The 25,935-nt window shown below is 36.8% G+C and overlaps 2 protein-coding genes across 3 annotated transcripts; both read left to right on the plus strand.

Moving 5' to 3' along the window:
• The first annotated feature begins 727 nt into the window (after positions 1–727).
• On the plus strand, positions 728–12,947 carry thbs3b (thrombospondin 3b). Its single transcript, XM_058753291.1, has 23 exons — positions 728–1,043; positions 2,713–2,919; positions 3,052–3,305; positions 4,045–4,147; positions 4,919–4,945; positions 5,050–5,132; positions 5,366–5,417; positions 5,529–5,677; positions 6,812–6,949; positions 7,037–7,111; positions 7,236–7,388; positions 7,618–7,728; positions 8,050–8,157; positions 8,332–8,491; positions 8,575–8,693; positions 9,387–9,439; positions 9,649–9,842; positions 10,165–10,343; positions 10,482–10,530; positions 10,669–10,865; positions 11,492–11,664; positions 12,260–12,399; positions 12,511–12,947. The coding sequence occupies exons 1-23, from the start codon at positions 962–964 to the stop codon at positions 12,564–12,566; spliced, it is 2,862 nt and encodes a 953-aa protein (XP_058609274.1). The 5' UTR covers positions 728–961; the 3' UTR covers positions 12,567–12,947.
• A 2,899-nt stretch (positions 12,948–15,846) lies between these two features.
• Positions 15,847–25,652, plus strand: si:dkeyp-92c9.2 (uncharacterized protein LOC571482 homolog). Of its 2 annotated transcripts, none has more exons than XM_058752620.1 (2): positions 15,847–16,270; positions 18,565–25,652. In XM_058752620.1, the coding sequence occupies exon 2, from the start codon at positions 18,691–18,693 to the stop codon at positions 19,648–19,650; it is 960 nt and encodes a 319-aa protein (XP_058608603.1). In that variant the 5' UTR covers positions 15,847–16,270; positions 18,565–18,690; the 3' UTR covers positions 19,651–25,652. The 2 variants fall into 2 exon arrangements, with proteins under 2 accessions (XP_058608603.1, XP_058608604.1); XM_058752621.1 differs by having other exon boundaries at positions 18,594–25,652.
• The last annotated feature ends 283 nt before the right edge of the window (positions 25,653–25,935 follow it).

A 25,935-nucleotide genomic window follows, 5' to 3' on the forward strand; every position in this document is an offset into this window, starting at 1 on the left:
ACTGTAAATATATCAAAACTTAATTTTTGATTATGAATTGCTAAGAACTTCATTCGGACAACTTTAAAGGCGATTTTCTCAATTATTATTTTTTTTTTTTGCACGCTTGATTCCAGATTTTCAAATAGCCTAGTTGTAGGCCTATCTCAGCCAAGTGTTGTCCTATCCTAAAAACCATAGCATATTTATTCAGCTTTTCTGTTCAGATTATGTATTTCAAAAAAAATATTGACCCTTATGACTGGTTTGTGGTTCAGGGTCACATTTACAAGTTAGTCAAAAAATACAAGTTAGTATTTTGGCGCCAAACAAACGCCAGTGCTGAGGAGTTACCAGACACTACAAAACATTGACAAAATAGCCTATTAAAAATAATTTTAATGTCATTAATCAATTTAAAATATAAGCAAGGAAGCACATTATAAAGTCAGACAAGCGAATTGAGCTCCAACGGATCCCGCCCTCTAAATTATCTCAAAAACTTTCTCATATTTTGTACTCTTGGCGTGAAGTTAGCCTATATGCTTAATTCACAAAACCCAAACACAGTAGATTTATTTTTAGTCTCAGAAACAAACACTTTGAAAGATATTTTAATTTTCGCGGTGAAATTGAATCTGAGTGGAGCTCAGTGCGGTATGAAGGCGCAGCGGGAGAGAGCCGCAGTAAATACTTGTAGGTTGATTGACAAGCTCGTTATCTCTCCCTGCAGCCGCTGCAGCTCGACTTCTGTTCCTCATTTAGGACCGAAAGTGTGGAGCGCTGCAGAGCCTCGGAGGAGCCGCAGACACTTTGAACCCCGGGCCGTTCAGGTCACAGCGACTCGGAGAAACCGCTCAGCGGGGTTATGTGATGTTATGAAGCTCTGGGAAGCTGTTCGTTTTTTTGGGAAACGGGAATTTAACGGGATTATATTCTAATCGGGTTATTAAACAATATCTGCTGGACTTGGTTCAAGAGGATGGAGTTGAGGAAAATTGTGCCAAATCTGCTTGTCCTGTATGTTGCGTTTGGACACTTTTCCGAATCGTCGGAATTTAAAGGTGGGGTTTTTATTTTGAATCATACAGTACATCCTAAATATAAAGTAAACTGTATTTTTTTTTTTTTTTTTTTTTTTTTTCTCATTGGACTGTAACACTGCTTCTCTTTTTCATTAGTGACAGTTATAAGTGATAGTGGTGTAAGTTCAGTGCTCTCACATTCTTGGTGACAAAGTGGTCAGCTGGTTAGTTGTTGTGCTGTTAAACCGTTAATTCTTAACCCAAATGGTCCTTTATTGTCTCATTTCATGCTTCCCCCAGCGACCCAGTCAGTGCTCAGAGACAATGCGGCCAAACAATGAGATAATTACATGCAAATGGAAGCTGTTGTCCATACAGACACTGATTGTCAGAAACTAACTTTTTATTAAGTGGCAATATTTGACCACTGTATTTTTTTTAATGGTCCTTCTTTGTTATTATGGCATGTTAAAAAATAAAATATAATTCTATTGCAAGTGTTTGCATGTAATTATATATATATATATATATATATATATATATATATATATAATTTTTTTTTTTTTAATTATTATTTATATATATATTTATTTATTTATTTATTTTTTAACTAATTTGCACAACAAATAATTACTGGAATGATGTTTATGTAGAGAAATTTTTATAAAAGAATTTTATGAATCCTTCCATTGACAACATTTGCTAGTAGAATTATAGGGAAAATAAATAATGGGCGATAGGTAAAATGACCTTTATCTGGAGAAATACAGCCAGCTTCAGTTTAGTTTGTGGCTTGCACTGTAAAAGTCACTACATATTTTCCATTTTACAGGACCTTAAAATTCATCATCTTGAAAAGCTCTGTGTGTTACATTTGTGTTGCTTATAAAAGAAACTATGTGTGACGTATCGGTACAGTATTGATTACTGCCCGATATTGCAAATGCCAATTGAAAATGAAATTAGGATTAATAACCAGAGGGCAAATATTGCAGTTCATCGTGCGGCTCCATAGTTTTCATGCATTACAATATTATGTTGTTCCCTAACAAAGTAACAAATCACATAGTTACTTTTTGCAGAAAGTAATGTGTAAATGTTACTTTTGCATTACTTTTTAAATCTGGGCTGGGCTTGCTTATATGTTTGGCAAATGTAAAAGCCCTTTCACACCAAAAGTAAAATAAGCCTTAGGCTGAAGGAAATGGACATTCACATCTGTACAGTAGGGGCCACAGCTCAAAAAACGTTTCAGGTGTGCCGCCATTCTGGATTGCATGAAGAATAGGACGCAGGAGAAAATTAAAACTCTTCAGCAATAAAATATAAAAAATAAACTGGAGTTACTTATTTGAAAAAGTAACTCAGATATTTTCTTGTAGATTAAAAAGTAATATCTTACTTTACTAGTTACTTGAAAAAGTAATCTGATTACGTAACTCGCATTACCAACACTGACAACAAGCACTCATGTTTTGTCTAAATAGTAATACCTGCCTGAAGCAAACAAATCTCCAAGTCATGTCAACATTACAGTAATCTAAATACAGTAATTAACATTAATCTGTATTTGAAGCCTGTTTTCAAAACACTCTCCATCCACATGTGTGTTTTCAAGCATTCTCCAAAAGATTCTCATTCACAACATCATACAACTGTGTTATCTGCGCATGTGATTTAGCCTTAAAATCTGTACTCTTTCTTCCAGTGATTAATATATTGGAGCTCCATGATGCACGTCAGACAGCTGCAGCTATAGAGAATCTGTCTGGAGCTCTGCAGACGGTAGGAGATCTGTACATCACCTCCACCTTCATGCTGCCACCCAAACTCGGCGGCGTTTTGTTCGGTCTCTATGATAAAGAGGACAACAAGAAATACCTGGAGCTTGCTGCTGTAGGCAAGATCAACAAATGTAAGCTCTTTTTGGTCATATTATACAGTTGCAAACATTTCCCCAAATGCCATTAATTGTGCAGGTGCTCAATAAGTCAATATTTGCTTCTGATTCATGTCTATAGAAATGACTTCTCCTTTCTCTCCTCAGTACTGGTGCGATACGTGCGCTCTGATGGAAAAGCTCATGCTGTCAATTTACAAAATCCAGTCCTCGCTGAGGGACGCACCCAATCACTTATACTCAGAATGAGTGGACTGAGACGCAGTCACATAAACCTAGAGCTTTACGTAAACTGCCGTTTGGTGGACTCTGCTCAGGGCCTCCCTTCATTTGTCGGGCTTCCATCAAAGGCAGAATCTGTGGATGTTCGCACCGGACAGAAATCTTACGCCAGGATACAGGTCAACAATTAATGATCATTTTTTGTCATGCAGTCTATGTGAGTCAGAGTAACTGTACAGCGAATTTAAAGGGATAGTTCATGTCATGATACTTTTCGAAAAACACAAATGAAGATATTTTTAGTGAAACGAATGAGGGGATATTAAAAATAGCTTAATTTGTGTTTTGAATAGGGATAAAAAGTGGGTTTTTGACATGAGAGTGAGTAAATTTTTTGGTGAACTATGCCTTTACAGTAGCTGCACACCTCATAAATAATTTTTCAAATTGTGTGATTTGTGCTTTTTAAGTGAGTTAAATGTGGCTTAATTATTTGAGCTGGTAGACAATAAAACTGGTTAGAAAATCTAATAAAAAAGAGCAACTCAAGCTATATAGACCAAAATATCATAGAAACTCAGAGGTGGGCTCTTTTAAATCAAATCCATTTGCCTTAGCCACCACTCACAACCTTGCATAGAAATTTGTATGAGCCAAGGTAAATATCTAATAAGCGTTGTCTTCAATATACATGTGCAAAGTTGTGCAGATGTCCTAATAAATGTGTTTAGTACAACTGTTGTTGTAACAGACCATGTCTGATTTTGCATCGCCTGACTGACTGCTCTGTTTAAATAATAGGTGTCAATTTGCCTGTGTGAAGGTCAGTTTGTTAAACAGTGAAGTGTGTAAGAAGAGGGATGAGGAAGCATGTAAATGTGTTAGTAGTAATGGATATGTTTCATGTATATATTTTAGGGATCAATAGAGTCTGTTAAACTAGCTCTCGGAGGCTCTCTGGCTACAGCTGGTCTTCTCATTGACTGTCCATTCCAAGGAGATTCAGCCATAAACAATGCAGGTAAGCACTATTCTGACAGCATAAGAAGAACTTGTAATGTTTTTCACATCCTGTATTTAAAAATGCATTCGGCTCAGTATAATAGTCCATTACAAACAGTGTCATGTCATCATACTGCCCTCTTGTGGCAATGCAGAAATACCACAGATATTATTCCTACAAACAATTCATGAATTTTGGAAATGAGGAATATCTTCAAATGCAGAAAATCTGATACACTTTACCATTCAAAAGTTTGGGGTCAGTAGGATTTGTTTTTAATACTTTTATTAAGCAAGGATGCTTTTAAACGGATCAAAGTGACAGTAAAGATATATATTATGTTACAAAATAGTTCAATTTCAAATAAATAATGTTCTTTTGCACTTTCGATTCATCAAAGAATCCTGGAAAAAAAGTGTCACAGTTACCACAAAAACATGAAGCAGCATAACAACTATTTTCAACATTGATAATAATAATAAATGTTTCTTAAGCAGCAAATCAGCATATTATAATGATTTCCGAAGGGTCATCTGACACTGAAGACTGGAGTAATGATGCTGAAAATTCAGCTTTAGCATTACATTTCAAATTGTAACAATATTTCCAAATAATCCTGTTTTTACTGTATATTTGATCAAATAAATGCCACCTTGGTGTACATGAAAGACTTCTTTCAAAAACATAACAAATCTTACCAACCCCAAACATTTGATCAGAAGTATAAATATATTCATTTATTTCTGAACTAGAAACTTTGGATATAATGTGACTGTTGTTTCTTTACAGTAGGCAGTGACATTAACGCCATCCTCGGTAAATATCAACAAAGATTCAATCATATGTGAATGTACTATTACAGCTGAATTATGCCTGTAATGCTTTTCTGTGATAATAAAAAGAGCATCTCATATGGCCAGGTGATCACACCAAAGCTCTGATTGGACAGTTGATCATCTTTAACCAGATCATGGGAGAGCTGAGAGAGGATATCAGAGAACAGGTAAGAGAGAAAAAAAAAAGAGGAATGAATGAGGATGAATATAGGAACAGGCTTAGATGTCTTCACCAACCCTATAATTGAATATGATATTATGTGGCTCACAGGAATAGTTTTTAGTTGTCTCTGCATATTACGCTTGGATTGGAGGATATATATTTTATTACATACTTCTGTTTTTATTGGGACATTGCATTTTATAAAATTAAATTCTTTCGACTTTGATGTGTTTTCAGACAAAAGAGATGTCTCTCATCAGAAACACCATTCTTGAATGTCAAGTGTGTGGTAAGGGATGGAGAAAGAGCTTGGAGATGCCAGACCTAGTTTTGATAAACATGTCTGAATATTGTTGTGATATAGAAGTAATTTATATGTGTGTCTCTCTCTGTTTATCAGGATTCCATGAGCCCCAGTCCCGATGCCATCCTAACCCCTGCTATAACGGTGTGAGCTGCATGGAGAGCACGATGTACCCAGGATATCAGTGCGGCCCCTGTCCAGAGGGCATGACTGGAAACGGAACACACTGCCAGGACATTGATGAGGTTCCTGCAGACAGCATCTTATTATTTCGGAGTGTCTATTTACAATTAGAGCAAATAGCCCGCCTTGTTGGCAGAGGCTATTTACACTGACTCCGCGCACCAGCGTGTGATTGCGATAGTCAACATTATAAAAAACGACTATGAATCATTAGCTCCAGTGGTGCCATGGTCTTTTTGACGAGATCGACCCGGGTTCGAACCCGTCTTTTACCAAACTTTTTTTCTCCCTTTTCAAATCTTATATCGCATTGTAAAGGCATTTGCTTTCAATAAAAGTTAAGGAAATAACCAAAAAGTTGAAAATAAAGTATCGGGTAGGTGTAGGGTGGGCTTTATTGTGCCAATAAGGTGGCATCCATTTAATAATTTGAATTAAAATGATTATTTACACTCAATACATTATTATTGCATACTGTTTTATAATGCAATACAATACTGAAGTGCAGATCATTGCCACTATTTGCAATAAGTAGTATAAATAACAGAAAATCCTGCTATTTTACACTGTATTGCCTGTTAATTGCAATTAAATTCTATTATTACATTACATTAAATGCAGTTAGCTGAATTTTAGAGTGTTTTTTGACCCACTTAAGTAGGACTTAAATACATCTTTATATGTAATTTGATAATTACTTCTATTTTCTTTGAAATATGGATAAAGTCTACTGCTGAATGTACTGAAAAAAATACTAAATTTACTTTAATGTCATTTCTATTGAAAATTGTATTTCATATATTTAAATGTTTTTAATTACACATTTGTAACAATGAACTTGCATTTTAGTACATGTTAAGATATATTAACTTTAAATGTAATACTGAATATTACAAAAATTATATTACTAAAATTATAATCAAGTACTTAACACGTGCTTTAGTAAACATTTAAAATGTACTTTAAAATCGAAATTAATTTGACATTATTACAAAGTGCACTTTTAGGTGTGTTAAGAAACATAAGTGTCCTCACTGTAAGTTCTCTGTAAATTGCCTTTTATTTCATTAATATCATATCATCATATCATATTAATATACTTTTAAGATTTTAAATACACTACAAGTGCACGTTTAATACAATTCAAAACAATTTTTCACTTTTCTTTTTACTCTCAATATCTCTCTTTGTCCTAGTGTACTGCTCAGCCCTGTTTCTCTGCAGAGTTGTGTGTGAACACCGCTAAAGGTTTCACCTGTGAGTCCTGTCCCATAGGATTCACTGGTCCAACACTCAGGGGGGTTGGTGTTGAGTTTGCCAAGAGCCACAAGCAGGTGAAAAGTCTCAAAATTCAATTACAACAGAATTGTACATTGAAGTAAATAGGCTTTTACTGTGTGAATGTTGTTTATTTTTTTTAGGAATGTGTTGATATTGATGAGTGTGCTGAGCACTATGGTGCCTGTGTGCCCAACTCAGTCTGTATAAATACAGTGGTAAGTAATCTGTCAAAATGTGCATATAAATTAAAAAGCACTAGAATCGGCAAGTCAAGCAGAGGAGCCATAAGTGATGAAACGTGAATGTACTACTACCAAACTGACTGCTCTCTTTTTATAGGGATCGTTCAAGTGTGGGCAGTGTAAAGCTGGATTTGTGGGTAATCAGACTGCAGGCTGTTTTGCAAGGAGCACATGTGAAACTCTGGGCTATAACCCCTGTGATGTGAATGCACACTGTGTGATGGGCCGCAACAGTGACATTTCCTGTGTGGTGAGAATCTAAAAACTCTAAAAACTTCATAATAAAGCCAGAGAATTTCCTACTTGGAAATGTTGAATCCAAAATCTTTGATTTGTGCACAAGTACATGCAGCTCTTAACTGAGACTACAAATTCTGTAATGTTTTGCATTGCTTATTTGCTTCTTTTAAAAAAGCTCAAAAAGAACAACCCAGAATTGCCCAAATGGCTGATTTTTCTCTCCATTTTGTGTCTTCCAGTGTAACGTTGGCTGGGCAGGTAATGGGAACATCTGTGGTCCAGACTCAGACATTGATGGTTACCCTGATGGGCCTCTTCCATGCATTGACAATGACAAACACTGCAGAGCGGTACATACTCATTTCACAGAGATTTGAGGAGGGAATTCACTAAGAATGAATTGCATGTTGCAGCATAATAGCAGTCCAAATAGCACCTGTTAAATTGGATTGCAAGTAGGTTTTATGCGTTAAAAAAGTAACATGACTGTTTATTGAATTTTGTCCAATTAATGGCTTTGAATGGTTTTCTGTTTAACTGATGACAGTCTTCCTTCAGCAAAACACATATACTTTCATTTCTGTTGTGATTTCTTATCAATTTTGGTATAATGTGCATATAAAATTGAATAAACCTTGAATAATACTAATAAATTGAATATCCCTGTGCAGGACAACTGTGCAAATACCCCAAACTCTGGGCAAGAGGACACAGATGGAGATGGGATTGGTGATCAATGTGACGAGGATGCAGATGGAGATGGAATTAAAAATGTTGAGGTTGCTGATCAAGTTGCGAAGAATTGTACAAATATTTGAACAATTATTGGATACCAAACTGTATTCACTTGGGCTGATGTCCTTCAAAATGTCTTTTTTAAAATTTATTTATTTATTTGGAGACAAGTTCTTCATATGACGCATTCTTAAGCAGTAGCTATTTTAATTTTGCAGGACAACTGTCGTTTGGTGCCCAATAAAGACCAGCAGAACTCTGACACAGACTCCTATGGCGACGCTTGTGATAACTGCCCCAACGTTCCCAATGGAGATCAACTTGATACTGATGGCAATGGCAAGGGAGACATCTGTGACAATGATATTGATGGAGATGGTTAGTCCCATTCACTTTCATCTTTTCTGTGGTTTTATAGTATTGTACCACATCATCTGTTTTCACCACTTTATTTTTTACAGGCATCCCTAATGTGTTGGATAACTGTCCTAAGATACCCAACCCCATGCAGACAGACCGAGATACAGATGGTGTGGGAGATGCGTGTGACAGCTGTCCTGAGGTCAACGATCCATTGCAGGTTAGACAAAAAGAACTATTTACTACTAAAGGGAAGGGAAGGGAAGGGAAAAGGGGGTGCCTCTAAGGACAAAGCGGAAGGTTCATCATGTAGGTTGAGATGTCTAAAAAGGTAGAGATACATGCTGAGATAGTGAGGTCATCAGGTTGAAATTATGTAAAACTGTATCATCTGTGTAGAAGTCATAGTAGAAGAAGCTTTTATGATAGTGCCCAGTGAGGTTGTGTATATTGAGAAAAGCAGAGGTCCAAGCACTGAACCTTGTGGCACCCCAATAATCCAGATGTTGTCACATGAATACAAGTTCCACAGCATGTCTGCTTAAGCAAACTTTGATCATATTTCTCAAAATATGAAGACTCAAGACAAATCATTCATGATTGACTCATCACTAGTTCAGAAATGTTTGATTTTATTACTACAGATAAAGTAGCTCATGTTAGGGTTAACTGCTGTTTTTCAGGCTAACAAGAGGTGAGCACTTGAATGACATCAAGTTAAATGTATCAAAAACAACATTTCTTCCATAATTATTATTAAAAGGCACATAAATGATAAATAAAATAAATTGGATTGGATTTTGAACAAGTAGTGGCACTTGAGTCAGTGAAGGCAAAGGGACAGGTACTCCAACCACCCTGCTTTTCAAATATGAATTCAATAATTAATATCCATATTTTGCTGTTTTTTCAGTCAGATTTGGACAACGATTTGGTGGGAGATGTATGTGATACAAACAAGGACATGTAAGTACTTGTGTAAATAAATTCTTATTTTACCCAAGAACGGGTATAATGATTTTTACTGTTCTCAAAGTGCTATACTTGATTTAAGTTAGTTTCCTTTTGGTGTATGTCAGTTTCAGTGTTCTTTTTGCGGTGAATTTCATTACTCAGCAAAATCCACTTGTCATTCATTCTTTAAAGCTCCAGTGAAAATGATTCTCTGTGTGTAGGGATGGTGATGGATATCAGGACACGCGGGATAACTGCCCTGAAGTACCCAACAGTTCTCAGCTGGACTCAGATAATGATGGCATCGGGGACGAGTGTGATGATGATGATGATAATGATGGAATCCCAGATATCCTTTCTCCTGGCCCAGATAACTGCAGACTTGTTCCTAACCCCAGTCAAAAAGATACTGATGGTCTGATTCTTAATTCTGCATTTTGGAAAAGCATACTAGCACACTGCTAAAAGTAATATCTCTGACTTCTGCAGTTAATTAAGTTTGACTGGAGTTAACACACACAATTTGATTAAAACGAATGACAACTTTTTATTTCTGTGATGACATCTGGACCATACATAATGTGTGCTGTTTCGCAGACTTTTCGTTTAAAAAAAATAGTATGCAGTAACCAGTATACTAGTATTCTTTTCCAAAGACACCTTACATCTGTCACATATATATTTACTTATCCAATCTAGAAATGAACATGTTTGTTTCGTACCTTCTCTCCCATCAGCTAATGGGGTTGGTGACATGTGTGAGACAGACTTTGACAATGATAAGGTGACTGACTTGTTGGATGCATGCCCTGAAAGTGCAGAGGTCACTATGACAGATTTCAGGGCATTTCAGACAGTCATTCTCGACCCGGAAGGAGATGCTCAGATCGACCCCAACTGGGTGGTGCTGAATAAGGTGATCATTAAATTATCATTTACTTTATAATTTTGGGCTTTTATTTTATCAGCTAGTCTCTGAGCTTTTACTATACTTTTGTGCACATTGTTGACAAAGTCTGTGAGGTATTTTAAAACAGCTTTGGTGTTTTTTTAGGGAATGGAGATTGTGCAGACCATGAACAGTGACCCTGGTTTGGCTGTGGGTACGTGCGTAAACACATTTTTATAGAGACTCCATAAAATCAAAATTGGCATTTCTGATTTTTACATTTGCTTCAATTCCAACAGGTTGATATCTCTGTGTCTCAACAGCTGTATTAACTGCTTTATTCTTTATTTAGGCTACACTGCATTTAATGGTGTTGATTTTGAGGGAACAATCCATGTGAACACGGCCACTGATGATGATTACGTGGGATTCATCTTTGGCTATCAGGACTCTTCCAGCTTCTATGTGGTGATGTGGAAACAGATAGAACAGACATATTGGCAGAATTTACCTTTCAAAGCCTCAGCTCAGCCTGGACTACAGCTTAAGGTGAGAGGAAATGCAAAATACACATTAAAATTGTTTAAAATATGCAATCGAACTATGCACATGATATGCAGTGTAATCTCAATTAAATGTGAATACTTGCTGAGAAAAGCAAAGCAAGGAAAGTATATTATTGTGGCAGATAAATGAAGCATTGTATTGGAGAAATGCCAAAAGTGAGACAGGAATGTGGAGAAAAAGAGGGCAAAATGGGATTGGGACATAGTATATTTAAGATGTAATTTATTCTGTGATGCAGAGCTGAATTTTCAGCATCATTGCTCCAGTCTTCAGTGTCATATGATCCTTCAGATATCATTCTAATGTGCTGATTTGCTGCTCAAGAAACATTTCTTATTATTAATATCAATGTTGAAACCAGTTGTGCTGCTTCATATTTTTGTGGAAACCGTGATACATTTTCTTTTTTAGGATTCTTTGATGTACTGGAAATCTTAACTGTCATGTTTTATCAATTTATTCAGCATCCTTTATGAACAAAAGTATTAATTCCCCTTAAAAACAAATCTTGCTGACCATAAACTTTTAAAAGTATAGTATATAAAAGTTGTGTATACATGTAGATATTAACGTTCAAAAGTATTACTAATATCACCTCACTCTTCCAGGCAGTGAAGTCTCGTACAGGTCCTGGTGAGTATCTGCGTAATGCCCTGTGGCACACAGGAGACACACCAGGGGAAGTTACTTTGCTCTGGAAGGACCCAAGGAATGTGGGTTGGAAGGACCGAACGTCCTATCGCTGGCACCTCACTCACCGCCCACAGGTGGGCTACATACGGTGAGAGCTAATCTAACATTAATCTTTAAAGTGCCCCTATTATGGGTAATGAAACATCCATATTTTGGTTTTGGGAGTCCCCAACAGCAGGTTGACATGCATGCAAGGTCAAAAAACACTTTCATTGTCTTACAATATGCATTTATTTCTACCTTACTTGCTCAACGAGTCCTAAACGATTCGCTCAGCGATTCATTTTCCCAAACCCCCCCTTTGCATGATGCTAATCTGCAGTGACTGGTCCGATTGGTCTAATTTTCATTTCATCTTGCCTGTAATGCCTGATAAAGCAGCGTTTGTGAGTGCAGTGCTGCTTTGTGTGCAGCGTTACTGGAGAAACTGCTATTTTTACCGCTCTTAGTGGCACCTAGTGGCAAAGAATGAATTAGCATTTTCATTCAGACCAACCGAAAAACTTTGCAGGATGTTTTCATTCACTTAGCGCTGTGTTACACACTGCATGAAAGGTAATTTTCAAAAATCCATAATAGGGGCACTTTAAGAGATACACAAAACAAGTACTGTATAACTGTTACTACTAAAACTTGGAAAAGTTTTGTAGAGTTTGACTGGATTCTCTATACCTGTGGTGTAGATTAAGATTGTATGAAGGTACAGCACTGGTGGCAGATTCAGGAGTCCTGATAGACACAACTATGAGAGGAGGGCGGCTGGGCGTCTTCTGCTTCTCTCAGGAGAACGTCATATGGTCTAATCTCGGCTATAGATGCAATGGTAAGTAGCATGATTTGGGATGCATTCTGAGTATCTGAGGGTCAATTTGACAGTTGTTTGAACATGCAGCTCAATGCAATGTTTGAGTCTCACTTTTTGTATGTTGCACAGATTCTATTCCAGATGACTTTATGCTGTACCAGAAGCAGATAAATGTGAGGACATAAGCATCCCTCATCTCAAGAAGCTATGTGTGTTTATGTATATGTGTGTGTGTTCAGAGGTAGGTAGAGATAAACTTAGTGTTTTTTTATCTTTTGAAATTCTGAAGAGTATCAAAATGATACACTACACAGCACAAGTTTGCACCATCATGAGTATTACGGTGTGGTATAAGAAAAATGTTTTACTGTGCCATTTGGGTGAGAATCAACAAACCCTAAAATATAAAGCGAATGGAATAAATGTTCTAAAGATTTAAAAGCAGTTAATAAGGTTGTAAAATAACACGGGCAATAAAAATGACTAAATAAGTTGACTGTGAATTTGGCGGCTTGCAAATATGTTAATAAAGAAGTGTTCATAGACATTTGTCCATGAAAAATGTACACAGTCCTGTTGTCTTGATTCAGCGATTGAGCAATTTTCTCATGTTTTTCCCATCCTGTTCCTCATAAAGCCTCTTTCATCCAAAAAGACTGTGATTGTGAGGTTATTTAGTTCATTTCAGTACCATGGACAGTGCTCTACTACATATTTGCCACAGTGTGGCACAAAAATTTACTGAAGAAAATAAATAAGGGCATTTAGAAAAATGCATAACAGGTGTATTTGTATGATTTAGCCCAGACATAAACCATTTGGTGGTTAGACATGGTGTGAGATTAGGAGCCACAGAAGCATAAGCATATATATATATATATATATATATATAAAATGAGTAATTCAGACTGATCTGTCTTGTATGTACTGTTATGATTTAAGCACTCTTAGGATATCCAGTGTATTCATGTAATGTGATTGATGGAGGTTGGCTGGCACGGGGTTCATGTCTGGTTCATAAATAGATGCTGTCACAAAATGTCATATCTGAATGTTTTTCCTCTTAATCCACACATTGTGCAGTGCAAAGGATGAAATCAAATGATTTTGTATAAAATGATCACAGCGTTTGAATGAGGTCAGTCTATGATACTGGGTCATGAGGAACATTTTTGCTCCAACTAGTCTATTTGAACATAACTAGGTTACCGTTTGACTGAGATCACATGGTTTCATGGGTCTGATGTCACTAAGACAGGAACCCAGAAAAAATAAATAAATAAAGTTAATGTTAGGGACATAATGTTTCTTATTTCAGATTATGTACGTATGGCTATGATGAAATACAAATTCAACAAAAAGGGGGAGGGCACGTTTTGGCTATTTTGAGACTGTCATCTAAATGTTTCAAATAAATAAGCATCTAGGTTGTCTCATACATACATAGTTATTCAATACTAGCATTTACTTCAAATGAAGTTTTATGTAACTTATGTGTTTCCTACTATTATATTATTTGACATTACAATAGCATAGTTATCAATACACATACTACAGTGGCCTTGGTAATAAAATGTCATTTTAATATCCTCTCTAACTCATTCATGCTCTTTCACTTTTGGTCCAACAGGCTTCAACTGCATAACAGTGATAGAAGCTTCTCTAAATGAGTGTCCCAGATTTCAAAATAAACTGTAGATAAAATACCCAATAAAGTGTGTTTATTGCACTAATTCACCCTTGAATTATGTGCCATGAAAAATACAAATTCTGTTGTATTGGTTTGCAAGTGGTGAAATCTTTTTCCTTTACATATTTGCCAAGAGAAGGAAATCATCCAAATGTCTGGACAGAGAGCAAGGGCCAAAAACAGCAGAAAAAAAAAATGAAATTTCAAACAGAATATGACCTGAAACTTCAGATTTTCAGGAACAAACTACAATGTTTTCTCAAACAGTTTCAATAATAAGAGAAGGTCGTGCTTTATGATGTTAGCTGTAATTTCTCTCATTCTGTAGAGCAGAGAAAGCAATGCCTGCTACCAGCCAGTTCAAATCCAAGCCACAGTCTATAGATGCTTAGACTTTCTGGCATTTGACCACTAGAGGGCAGCGTACAACTGAATGCAAAATACAACACCGCAGAAAACAACAAATCTTTCTGAGCTTGTTTGCTACTCTTCTGATTCCAGCGTGTCTGTGAAATCGCAAAGTCTGTCACTATTTATATCCACCATCAGGGGCGCCGCTATGGTTTCCGGGGCCCCTGAACATCATTGACTCGGGCCCCCCGCGATTTTGTGATCGTTCTGAGGTTAAATACAGATTTAAAATCATTACAAGATATAGTTTAATAGCTACTGATACTGTTTTTTTTTAATCAAATCTTTGCATAGTTATGACATCTAACAATGCTTTGAAAAAAAAACAAACATAAACATAAACCCAAATAGGAAATAAAACAGTTAGGCTATTAAACAAGCATCTGTCCTATTCTGTGTCCTAAACTCCTGAATAGGTGTCTCATGCAATTTGGGAAAGAAATCAATCAAACTTACATTTATTTTGCAATTAAATTCCGTAATTCCGTAACATGTAACTAGTTACTTTCCAACACTGATTATTAGCAAATACTGATTATATAGCAGTGCATATTTAATAAAATTAAGCACGTTTATTTCACAAAAGTTGTATTGTTTAAAATATATAGCTAGCATGCAAGCTTGAAGCTTCGCTTATGTTCTTTTCTCTCCTCCATCCTGTCTATCCATCACCATCAGGAGGTGAAATTTAGCATGAAATTCGTGGACCAAAAAGACAGGAGAGAGTCTTGTTTATCCACAGCCCCCTTTATCATTGCAAATTGCACATATCATGTCTTTTCAGTGTTAAACAATGCACAAATATTCATTTAAATCCTTATTACACCGAAGGGAAGCATGTGTGTTGCCACCACACAGAAGAACTGCTTTGCTAAATGGTGAAAATGTCCAAAAACATCACTCTCATGCCCGGCACGAGTAGCCAAGCCTCCAAATCTCTCTTTTCTTGTTGCATTTGCTGAGCAGTTTTGTAATAGGCTAAATAACAGTTCTTGTGCTAGTGTGATCAAATTAACTCCATGTTACGCTCACCAAGTGCTCACCAAGGCTGCGTTTATACAATATTCAAAAGAATTGTTTTGTAATTTGAATAAAAGAAAATGTCATTTATTTTCAGCATCATTAGCAGTCTTCAGTGTCACATGATCCTTCAGAAATCATTTGAATGCTGGTTTGCTGCTCAAGAAACATTTCTTCTTATTATTATTTCTTATTATTATACTTGTGTTGATGTGTGTGTACAGAGCTGGTGTGTGCAGTGAATAGGATGATATTGGTACGTCACATGTCTTGAGGAGGAGCTTCAGCTGAACACATTGTGATGTGCAGCACAGAGGACCAGAGCACAAACTCCTCTTGCTGTCAGCACACCGGCTGGAGCCTCGCGCACAAACGCTTATGTGTTCAAGTGCGTTTTTGCATAACCTATATTTACTATTTTTGACGGGTTTTCTTTAACTAGCCCAAACATGCTCGGACTTCATCAGCTATTTGTTCAAAGTGCATAAAGCGGACCATGAGATATGGAACTGCATTGCCATGAAAGTTTGATTCGGTGTAAATCCTCCCGTTTAAATGAGGACAGTTCACGAGCAGCATTTCTGGATAATGGACGTATTTAAACAGGAACGACGTCAAGGACTTTGTTTGTAACTCGAGCAGACACAGAGAAGTGAACCGCTGTTAGACACAGAGAAGTGGATGCGCTTAAGTGAACTCTTGTTGTTTTTTCGTAAAGGAAGGATTTAATGCAAACATTAATGTGTGTGTGATGTGCGGGACGAACAGGTGAGCAAAACACTCCCCTCACGGGAAACGATCATGGTAACCTACAGTCACTATTCTAAAAAACAAACAAACAAACAATAAGTTAAAATGGAATCTCATTTAATGTACCTGCATGCTTGAAACAGATTTTTGTTGTTAGTGAAGTTGTCACTGCAATAAAACTGGCTATTTGTGACCCTGGACCACAAAACCAGTCATAAGGGTCAATTTTTTGAAACTGAGATTTATACATAATCTGAAAGCTGAATAAATAAGCCTTCCATTGATGTAGGCTATGGTTTGTTAGAATAGGATAATATTTAGCTGAGATGCAACTATTTGAAAAATCTGGAATCTGAGGGTGCAAAAAAATCACAATAATGAGAAAATTGCACTTAGCAATAAATATTACTAATCAAAAATTAAGTTTTGATATATTTAATTTTGATCTATACAGTGTATTGTTGGCTGTTGCTATAAATATACCCGTGCTACTTATGACTGGCTTTATGATCCAGGGTTACATTTGATATTAGACACCACTATCAAGAAAGATTTTTTAAAAAGACAGAAAAAGTCTGACTCGGTTTAATACTGTTACTGTAATAAAATAGCTTATCCAAATACATGCAGCTCTACGTTATTATCAGATTATAATGTGCAATATATGAACAATGTAAAATAAATGTGTGTGTGTGTGAAGCAAAAAAAAAATGCTATTTTAGAGTTTCAATAATACGTTTTATTAGTGGTTCTGATGACCCTCTAGTCCAGGAGGGCCGGTGTCCTGCAGAGTTTAGCTCCAACTTACCTCAACACACCTGTCTTGAAGTTTCAAGTATACCAAGCAAGACCTTGATTAGCTGGTTCAGGTGTATTTGATTAGGGTTGGAACTAAACTCTGCAGGAAACCGGCCCTCCAGGAACAAGTTTGGTGACCCCACTCCAAGTTAAATGGGTCAGATTTTGCCCTGTTCTCTCAAGAGACTCATTAGTTTGTATTATGAGTAAAATAATAAGATTTCCTCAAAATGGGTACAGCACCATATACAAAAAGTCTGAGACCACTGGTGAAAATGCTTCTATTTTTTATAATTGTGACCCTGGACCACAAAACCAATCATAAGGGTCAATTTTTTTTAAAATTGAGATTTATACATCATCTGAACGCTGAATAAATAAGCTTTTCATTGATGTATGGTTTGTTAGGATCGGACAATATTTGACTGAGAAACAACTATTTGGAAATCTGGAATCTGAGGGTGCAAACAAATCTAAATATTGAGAAAAACACCTTTAATGTCACCCAAATGAAGTTCTTAGCAATGCATATTACTAATCAAAAATTAAGTTTTGATATGTTTATGGTAGGAATTTTACAAAATATCTTCATGGAACATGATCTTTACTTAATATCCTAATGATTTTTGACATAAAAGAAAAATCGATAATTTTGACCCATACAATGTATTTTTGGCTATTGCTACAAATTTTACAGTTTTTTTTTTTTTTACAGCAATTTTCATTAACAATTATACAATTTTAGTGAGAAAATGAACATCTCATAGTATTTGGTTTATCACTCTCATGTAGTTCCAAACCGTATGAATTTCTATGAAATGTTAGTAATGTGCAGTTTATGCTTTTTTTTTTAAATGCATTTATAATGGATGTAGACTCCCAGGATTTCAAGATTCAAAACTGACACAAAAACACCATAAAAATCTAGTAGCAAACATTAATAAATCTAGTTTATATACAACTTCTTAAGGTTCCATTTGTTAACATTAGGTAACTGCGTTAGTGAACATGAACTAAAAATGAAAAATACTTCTAAAGCATTTATTAATTTTAGTTTAATTCATTTCAAAATGTACTGCTTTGTTAAAATCAAAAGTTTTATCTGTTAATATTATTTAATGGACCTAAACTAAGATTAACTAATAGAGAACTGACTTATTTGATGAGTGACAAAGAGAAACAGCGGAAAATCTTTAATATATTTGTCATTATTTTACATGTTTATAAGTAACTTACATCTTTGACGAAAATAAAAAAATGAGTAGGTTCATATATTTTTCTTGTCAACAAAATAGTTCTAAAAGAAGCTAAATAAATGAATGAATGAATAAATAAATAAATAAATAAGGTTGAGAACCAGCACTGTATACTTATAAAGGAACACTACCAATATAAATGTTGCAAAAACAGTTTTAATCGTTAGTTCATTTGTGTTATTATTCCTCTTTATTTCTATGAACTGTCATTTAAAGTCGTCATTATTTATTATAATGCTCTACATATAATCTTCTCAGGAACTCATCCATGCCCCTCATCTTCCCAGTCTTGACCTTCCAGATTTCGAACAGTGAGGCACAAGCACTTTATTTCTGAGCCACATCAACCCACGCAGCTGGTGTCTTCAGCACCTCAGTGGACTCATGGGTACCGTACTGTCCCTCTCCCCGGGCCCTCGAAAACCCGGTTATTATGACGACCGGCCTGGTTCTCTAAGCCATTACCCGAGCCTGAGCAGCCGCTCGCTGAACACTCAAAAGGACCGCAGCCTCAAACGCGGCCACTCCATCTTCCTCCCCGCTCTCACCTGGAAACGCCTGGTGGCCTCCACCAAGAAGCGAGGCGAGTCCAAAAAAGCCTATCCTGGAGGTCAAGGGGCCGTCGGGGCTCCTCTCAACAACAATAACATCTACCAGAAGGATCCAGTCTTGCACCTCAACCGTGAAAATGTGAAGAAGTCACTCTCCTGCGCCAACCTCACTAGCTACGATGGTCCAGCGGGTCTGGGCCTGGGCGTAGGGTTGGGTGTGGGATACAACAAACCGCAGCAGATTTCCTCCGTAAAGAAGATCGCGCCCACATGCACCTCCTCGCCCAAGCGCGTGATCGTCCAGGCCTCGACTAGTGAGCTGCTCCGCTGCCTGGGCGAGTTTCTGTGTGGCCGCTGCTATCGGCTCAAGCACCTTTCCCCCGCCGATCCGGTCTTGTGGCTCCGCGCTGTGGACCGCTCACTCTTGCTCCAGGGCTGGCAGGACCAGGCCTTTGTGACACCAGCCAACGTGGTGTTTGTGTACATGCTGTGCCGCGATGTGGTGGATGGCGACGTGGTGTCTTCAGAGCATGAGCTCCAAGCAATTCTCCTAACCTGCCTGTACCTGTCGTACTCCTACATGGGAAACGAGATCTCGTACCCGCTCAAGCCCTTCCTGGTGGAGGCGGCTAAAGAGGCATTCTGGGACCGTTGTCTGGCCATTATCGACATCACCAGTGCCAAGATGCTGCGCATCAACGCAGACCCGCATTTCTTCACGCAGGTCTTCGCCGATCTGAAGAGCGAAGGAGGCTGCGCTTTGCAGGACTACGCTAGAGTTCTGGATCGGTGAAAAGAGGACGGGGCGGATTGTCTCAGCAAATGTGACACCGTCAACATCTCACACCTTCATTCCATCATTCTGGCCCCTCATATGCCTTGTCACTTAACATTATGAGTCTTGTTTCTACTGAGAAACCGAAGAAACATGTTCTTGCTGATAAGACCAGCTTAGACCTGTGAGAATATCCAGGTGTATGTTGGTTTGGTGCTGGTCTAACTGTTGAACTACACAGTCTTTTTGGTGGTTATGTTAGTTAAGAATCATGCTGATGAGCATCTGTGATGGTCTTTTCACCAGAAGAAAGTATAGTGAGCTATACAAAAATATAACATACGCTCTTAAAAATGTTCTTTATTGGTATTAATGGTTCCATGAAGAACCTTTAACATCCATGGAATCTTTCCATTCCACAAAAGGTTCTTTATTGTAAAGTAAGGTTCTTTAGATTTTTAAAATGTTCTTCATACTAAAGAATAATGTTTCTTTAAGGAACTGATCGCTCAAAGGTTCTTTGAGAAACCAAAAATGGTTCTTCTATGTAAGGGGTATCCATTCTGCTCCTGGAGGGTTAGGGTTAGGAGTTGAGCTCCAACACACTTGCCTGGAAATTTTTAGTTAGTTTAAAGACCTTGATTAGCTGTTTCAGGTCTGTTTATTTAGGGTTGGAGATAAATTAGGCCTAAACTAAACAAAGCCCTCCAGGAACAGATTTGGATCTAGGGTTTTGCTGCAAAAACACTCTTTTGGAACATTTTTTAAGAGTGTATAGTGGCTAATTATGGTTCTTCAGATTTCAAAATGTGCTTCATACTAAGAAAAAAAAATGGTTCTTTTTTAAGCTGTTTACTAAAAGGTTCTTTGTTGAACCCAAAATGCTTCTTTAGCATCACTACAAAAACCCTCTTTTTGGAAGCTTTATTTTTTTTCATTTTTTCAAAGTGGGCATTCGCATCTTTTTTCTTTCTCATTCAATTCCCCTATCTTAAAAATGAAACAGTCATAATTTAGGTATGAACATCAAAAGGAAAGGAGAACTTGTCCATCTGCAAAGTTTAGTAGTTACCCTGTTGTCAACCCACTGTTTTTTTACAGTTACGATTCCTTAAACATTTCAGTTCCTCTGCCTTTTCGACATCTAGTCTGAGAGAAACTGCAACAGAAACCATCCAGCAAAGAGCCTTTTAGTGGGAGTGCATGTGTGTGATGGGCTGCAAACAGTGAGCATCAACAGCTGTTGGTTATCGTGTTGTCCTTCCTTTATTTCATGTGCTGGACGTTGGGGCACCAGCTGCAATGGCATTAACAAGATTAACAGATTAGTGTCACACACACACACACACACACATTCTCAATGCTTCCGCTTGCTGTCCAGCTCTGTAGGTTGAAAGGCTAATCCATGTAGGCCATATACACTTGTATATGTTCTGTCCTGCATATCTTGGTGTCTTTATAGCAATAGAGTGTCATTGAAAATATGTGTCAAATTTGAACGAGTCTATAAGAATGCATCCTTTCCCTTTAGAGTTTGAAGGAAATGAACAAAGAGGCCTGATTCTCTTAATGCTCTCAGATCACTGTAGTTCACATGTGTTACTCAGTCATATTTTACATAAATGTCACATTAATGTCCCTTAAAGTTAAACAAAATGGACCTTTCCTAAAACACACACCTGGTCTTATTGTGCACTATTCATTAATGCACATTGCTCCCAAGTTTGTAGTATGTAATCGTCCATCAAAACCTGCTCAGTCTCTTGCAAAAAATGATAAAGCGAGTGAGATAAAACACGCATACTGACAGTCACGGATGCACATGCAGATACAACAGATGCCCTCTTCTCTGGGTCAGGGTTTCAGGTGTCAGCGCTCAGACAGAAGAGCAGGGACAGCAGCATGTGGCACGGCAAGCACTCGTTAATCTTATTGTGGCGTTTTAAGGCAGGGCCATGGGCGCCATACTCCAGCTCCCCCGCAAAAGCCGACTTTAAACGCATACTTCAGCCCACACGCGCTCTCGTATATGAGCACACATGCTCGCTCAAACGATCTGTAACCACTACACATACATTTTCAGGCTAGTAATTGCAGACGCACTGATACGCACGTGCATATGCATGCACCTTCTCCCACACGCTGAAGCGATAATCCGCTTCTGATCCTTGCCAGCAATTTGTAAGAGTGAGCTGAAAATTCCACAATAACAAAATGCCATTCAGATCAGACGAGATTTTTCTTGCTGAAACGAGCAGAAAAGGCACATCTTGTGTTTTGACTGTGTGCTATGCAGATGTTACATAACAAACACAGGAGTTTTAGTTTTTTATAAAATAATTGTGAGGCATTGAAGGAAAAACCAAGGTTTCACTTGTTTTAAAAGCATGTACCCTTGTGAAAAAGAAGTGTGTTTAATTGTATTGAATGTGCACATGTAGTGTACTTCAAATCTTAAAAGTATGTTTTTTAACATACTTAATATAAAAATGCCATTTAAGTGTACTTAAAAAGACAACACTTTCATGACTTTTTCCTCTAATACACTTAAGTATATGTTTAAAAGAAGTTTTAATCATGCTTAATAATCTTTTGTTGTGTTTTGTGTGTTGAAGTACACTTATTTTGATGTTTAACTAACATACTAAAGCACATGGAAAGTACTTGATTATAAATTTAACTAGTCTGCTATAAGTTAATATATTTTAAATGTACTAAATTGCAACTTTATAAATTACAAATATATTTAAATATATGAAATACAATTTTCATAACTTCTTGTCAGTATAATTTGCATTATGGTTAGTGTAAATTTACTGCAAAATGTGCTGACAAGCATTTATGAAACTCATGTATTTAAATATATATTAAACTATAATACAGCTCAATTTAGTATGGTAAAGTGTACTTCTTTTCACGAGGGTAGAGACTCTATGAAATCCAGATTGCAAAAGCTTTTCGTTCATGTTTTTTTTTAGCTTTTAGCTTTAGCTAAACTGACAAAATAGCGTTTACTTTAAAATTCACAGAAAACCTTCCAAGAAAACAAAAAATAAATATTGATGACTCACTCTGTCTATTTTTTCCCACTCTCTATAATGAGAAAGTCCCTGCTAAAACCACATACGTCTGACTAGCAATAGAAAGTTATTATTTAAACCAAAATGCCATCCCCATTTAAAAAAAAAAGAATAAGCCCTTTGATATGTCCTGCCCCAACTTCCTGTTTCAACAGGATATGTCAATACAAAGAATAAAATTGCAATTGTCTAAACTTTTTATGGGATCTTTAGCATATTTGAATGGTGTAATACTACAGGAAGATACAGATATCAAGAGAACACTATTTGATATATGATCACAAACACTTAGCATGAGTTGTTCTCAATTTGTAGCAGGTTTAATTTCTGACCCAAGCACAGGCTGATTTGTACTCTAAACAGCAGGGGAGACAGTTGCATAAAGGAAGTACCTATAAAGAGAGTCGATGTGTCTACAGATCTCCATTTCAGCCTCTAGTCGTTTCCATTTCAGCCTCAAGGGAGGATGTTATTTACAGGAACTTGTGGCCACAGACAAGCGATTGGCATACTATAGGGTGTAAATATCCCTCCTGATCCGCTGTGATTCCCCAATCCCTCTCGCCTTTCACAAACACATCACTTGTTTTCCTCGCCTCGGTTAAAGTGATTTAGTTTGCCCTTATTGTGTACAGAGAGCGCTGACAGAGCACCGTTGTTGCATAGCTAGCGTGTGCGGCCTTAGCAATGGGCTTGTGCGACGTGAACTAGTCTGCTGTGTTTCTGTTTGCGCTCCTGTCCGGCTCGCCATCGTGCACTGCCGCTGGAACTGTTTCTCCATTGTTTCTCACCCATGTGTACTGAAGCTCTGGGGTTTCTCTGGAATATTTGCTGCCTTCAAGTCAAATGAGAATTCCTATTTATTCCTAGTTTATAAATCATAATTATGACATGGTGTACATTCAAGTGGTTTTGGTTGGAATGAAGTTGATTCGTTGGCCAGTTTTCTTGTTTTTCACTTCCTGACAATATAAAGGAAGCGTAAGGTGTAAAACTCATTAGCTTTATCACAAATCCCCTCAATTCATACAAACAGCATACAAACTAAATTGTACACAGATTATAAATGACAAATTCATTGACACAGCCTCTACTAAGAAAGCAAGGGTTTTACTCATAATTATGACACTGAAGTGACATTCATGAGCTTATCTCATAAATATATGTTTTGAAGGCAGCAAGTATTCTAGTTTCCGTACTTGCTCTAAACTTGTGATGAATGGTGATACATATTTCAGATGTGAAACGTTTGTGCCTTGATCTGGATATAAAAGGTCTCCCTAAATGTTAGTGATTTTGAATATCGCTTTGGTAACAAAGACACACACCTAAATGCAAGACAGCAACCCGAGGACAGCCATGACTCAGAAAAGGATTGATTATAGAGACTTTGATTTACTCAGGCTAGAATAATCATAACTCATGAGCCATTTTCCACTTTCATCGATGATACTGTTTTGGTCATTTCTTCTCTTGCCAGTCAATCACTTGGACCTGAAACCATGTGCAAACACTTTTGAAGGATGCGCTTGCACAAACGTCCTTGTTACATCTCAAACGCTTCATCGATTGCTGTACGTGGAGATTTTTAATGTGACAAAACAAGCACACAGAGACCTCAAATCCCTATGGATTTTCCAACAAAGAAAACTTGTGTCCTTAAACAAACATGTGACCGGCATGTGATTTTGAAGTCTAAATTAAGACACTACAACATGTAGATGGACACTCAGGATCTGGATGTTAAGGAGACTCTATTGTACACTGCAAGTTGCTGTTACTCTATGAGTTACAGCTACTAAGATTTATCAATGTTTTCAATGCTGCTAAATGTATGTAGAATACAAAAGGAACACCATGTAGAGTCTGGATTCAGAAACATATCCAGTGTGGTGTAAATATGTTGCTTGTATCAATGTGAAATGACTGAAAAAAAAAAAAAAAAAAATTGCATGTATATCATTCAGGAATTGCTACTGTGGTGGTGTACATGTCAACTTCACACTTTTTTAAATTGTGTTTTTTCAGTTTGTATTTCAGTTTAAGGTTAAAAGGAAATTCCAGAATGTTTTGTTTGTGTTTTTATTGTAATTATAATTATTATTTGTACTGAAAAAGATCCTATCAGCTCATCCCAGGTTTGGGAAATCTTATGTCAGCAGTATTAGAATCTTAATTTCAGACTTCTGTTTGCATTGTGATTTTTGGTGTTGTTTTAGTGACAGCTTCTTCTGTGCACTTTGGCAATTATACTGAGTACCTTTGCTCTGAATACTGGAGTTTATGAAAAGCGAGTTTTGATAGTGTTAAGGCATCATACACCCTTTTAAGCTGCTGTGTATGATTTCTGCACCAATGAAATTGCATTCTGGATTTCCCAAACACTCTGCCATTGGTCAGCATTTAGTTCAACCTAAATTCGACTACAAGAAGTTCAAACAAACTCTTAAACGTGAATTTGAGACATTTAAACACTGAAAAAAAAACTAAGATATTTGTCAGATAGAAGGTAACTCTAATTCAGCATGAATGGTATTCTGGTTTTGCCAGACATCAGTTCTTTTCTACTATCTATCAGCTTTATTTGACATCTTTAAACAGATGAACAATATGCTGTGCCACATAGGCCTTTGGTGGAGGCCTTTCAGAGAGCAAGCCAATCTGGACTATTATGGACTGAGCTCATTAATTGGGCACAAAACCTCTCTCGACTGTGGTCATGTAGCTCCTGATCTTTCCTTCTTAAATCACCATCAGCCTTGGTGTAGCTTCTGAAACCTCCTGTGCTCTTGTCGGCACAACACGGTTCAGGGAGTTTTGAGCTTTTCCCTCTGGAAGTAAATAATACACGTGCATATATTGTAGCTCACACAGTGATGCTGTTGTTGTTTGAAAAACTTGAAACATTTAAATTAAAAAATAAATAAATGTGACTTTTAATGGTGGAATTTCCTTTTTTAGTTTGATTATAATTATTTAATAAAGTATTCAAATGATATGGCTGTGCTTTGTTACTGAGTAAATCATGAAACAAAATATTTGATGAAATAAAGATTCATCTTAAAAATAATCAAAATAAATTGTATTTTGCATAAAGAAAATTAAGTCATTTTTAGGACTATTAAAACTTTTTTGGAATCATGACATTATTGTCATGAAAATAAAGCTAATTTCTTCTCCAAATTCTTATTACTACATCATGTGAAAAAATAATCATATTAAA

Source organism: Onychostoma macrolepis, chromosome 19 (assembly GCF_012432095.1).
Source record: "Onychostoma macrolepis isolate SWU-2019 chromosome 19, ASM1243209v1, whole genome shotgun sequence".
Classification (NCBI taxonomy): domain Eukaryota; kingdom Metazoa; phylum Chordata; class Actinopteri; order Cypriniformes; family Cyprinidae; genus Onychostoma; species Onychostoma macrolepis.

What these genes read in the sequence shown, in the direction of transcription:
- thbs3b (XM_058753291.1), top strand. Translation starts at nt 962, where the DNA reads ATGGAGTTGAGGAAAATTGTGCCAAATCTGCTTGTCCTGTATGTTGCG. An exon ending in CGAATCGTCGGAATTTAAAG is followed by an intron (nt 1,044 to 2,712) that starts GTGGGGTTTTTA and finishes TCTTTCTTCCAG; the next exon opens with TGATTAATATATTGGAGCTC. An exon ending in TTGCCAAGAGCCACAAGCAG is followed by an intron (nt 6,950 to 7,036) that starts GTGAAAAGTCTC and finishes TATTTTTTTTAG; the next exon opens with GAATGTGTTGATATTGATGA.
- si:dkeyp-92c9.2 (XM_058752620.1), top strand. Translation starts at nt 18,691, where the DNA reads ATGGGTACCGTACTGTCCCTCTCCCCGGGCCCTCGAAAACCCGGTTAT.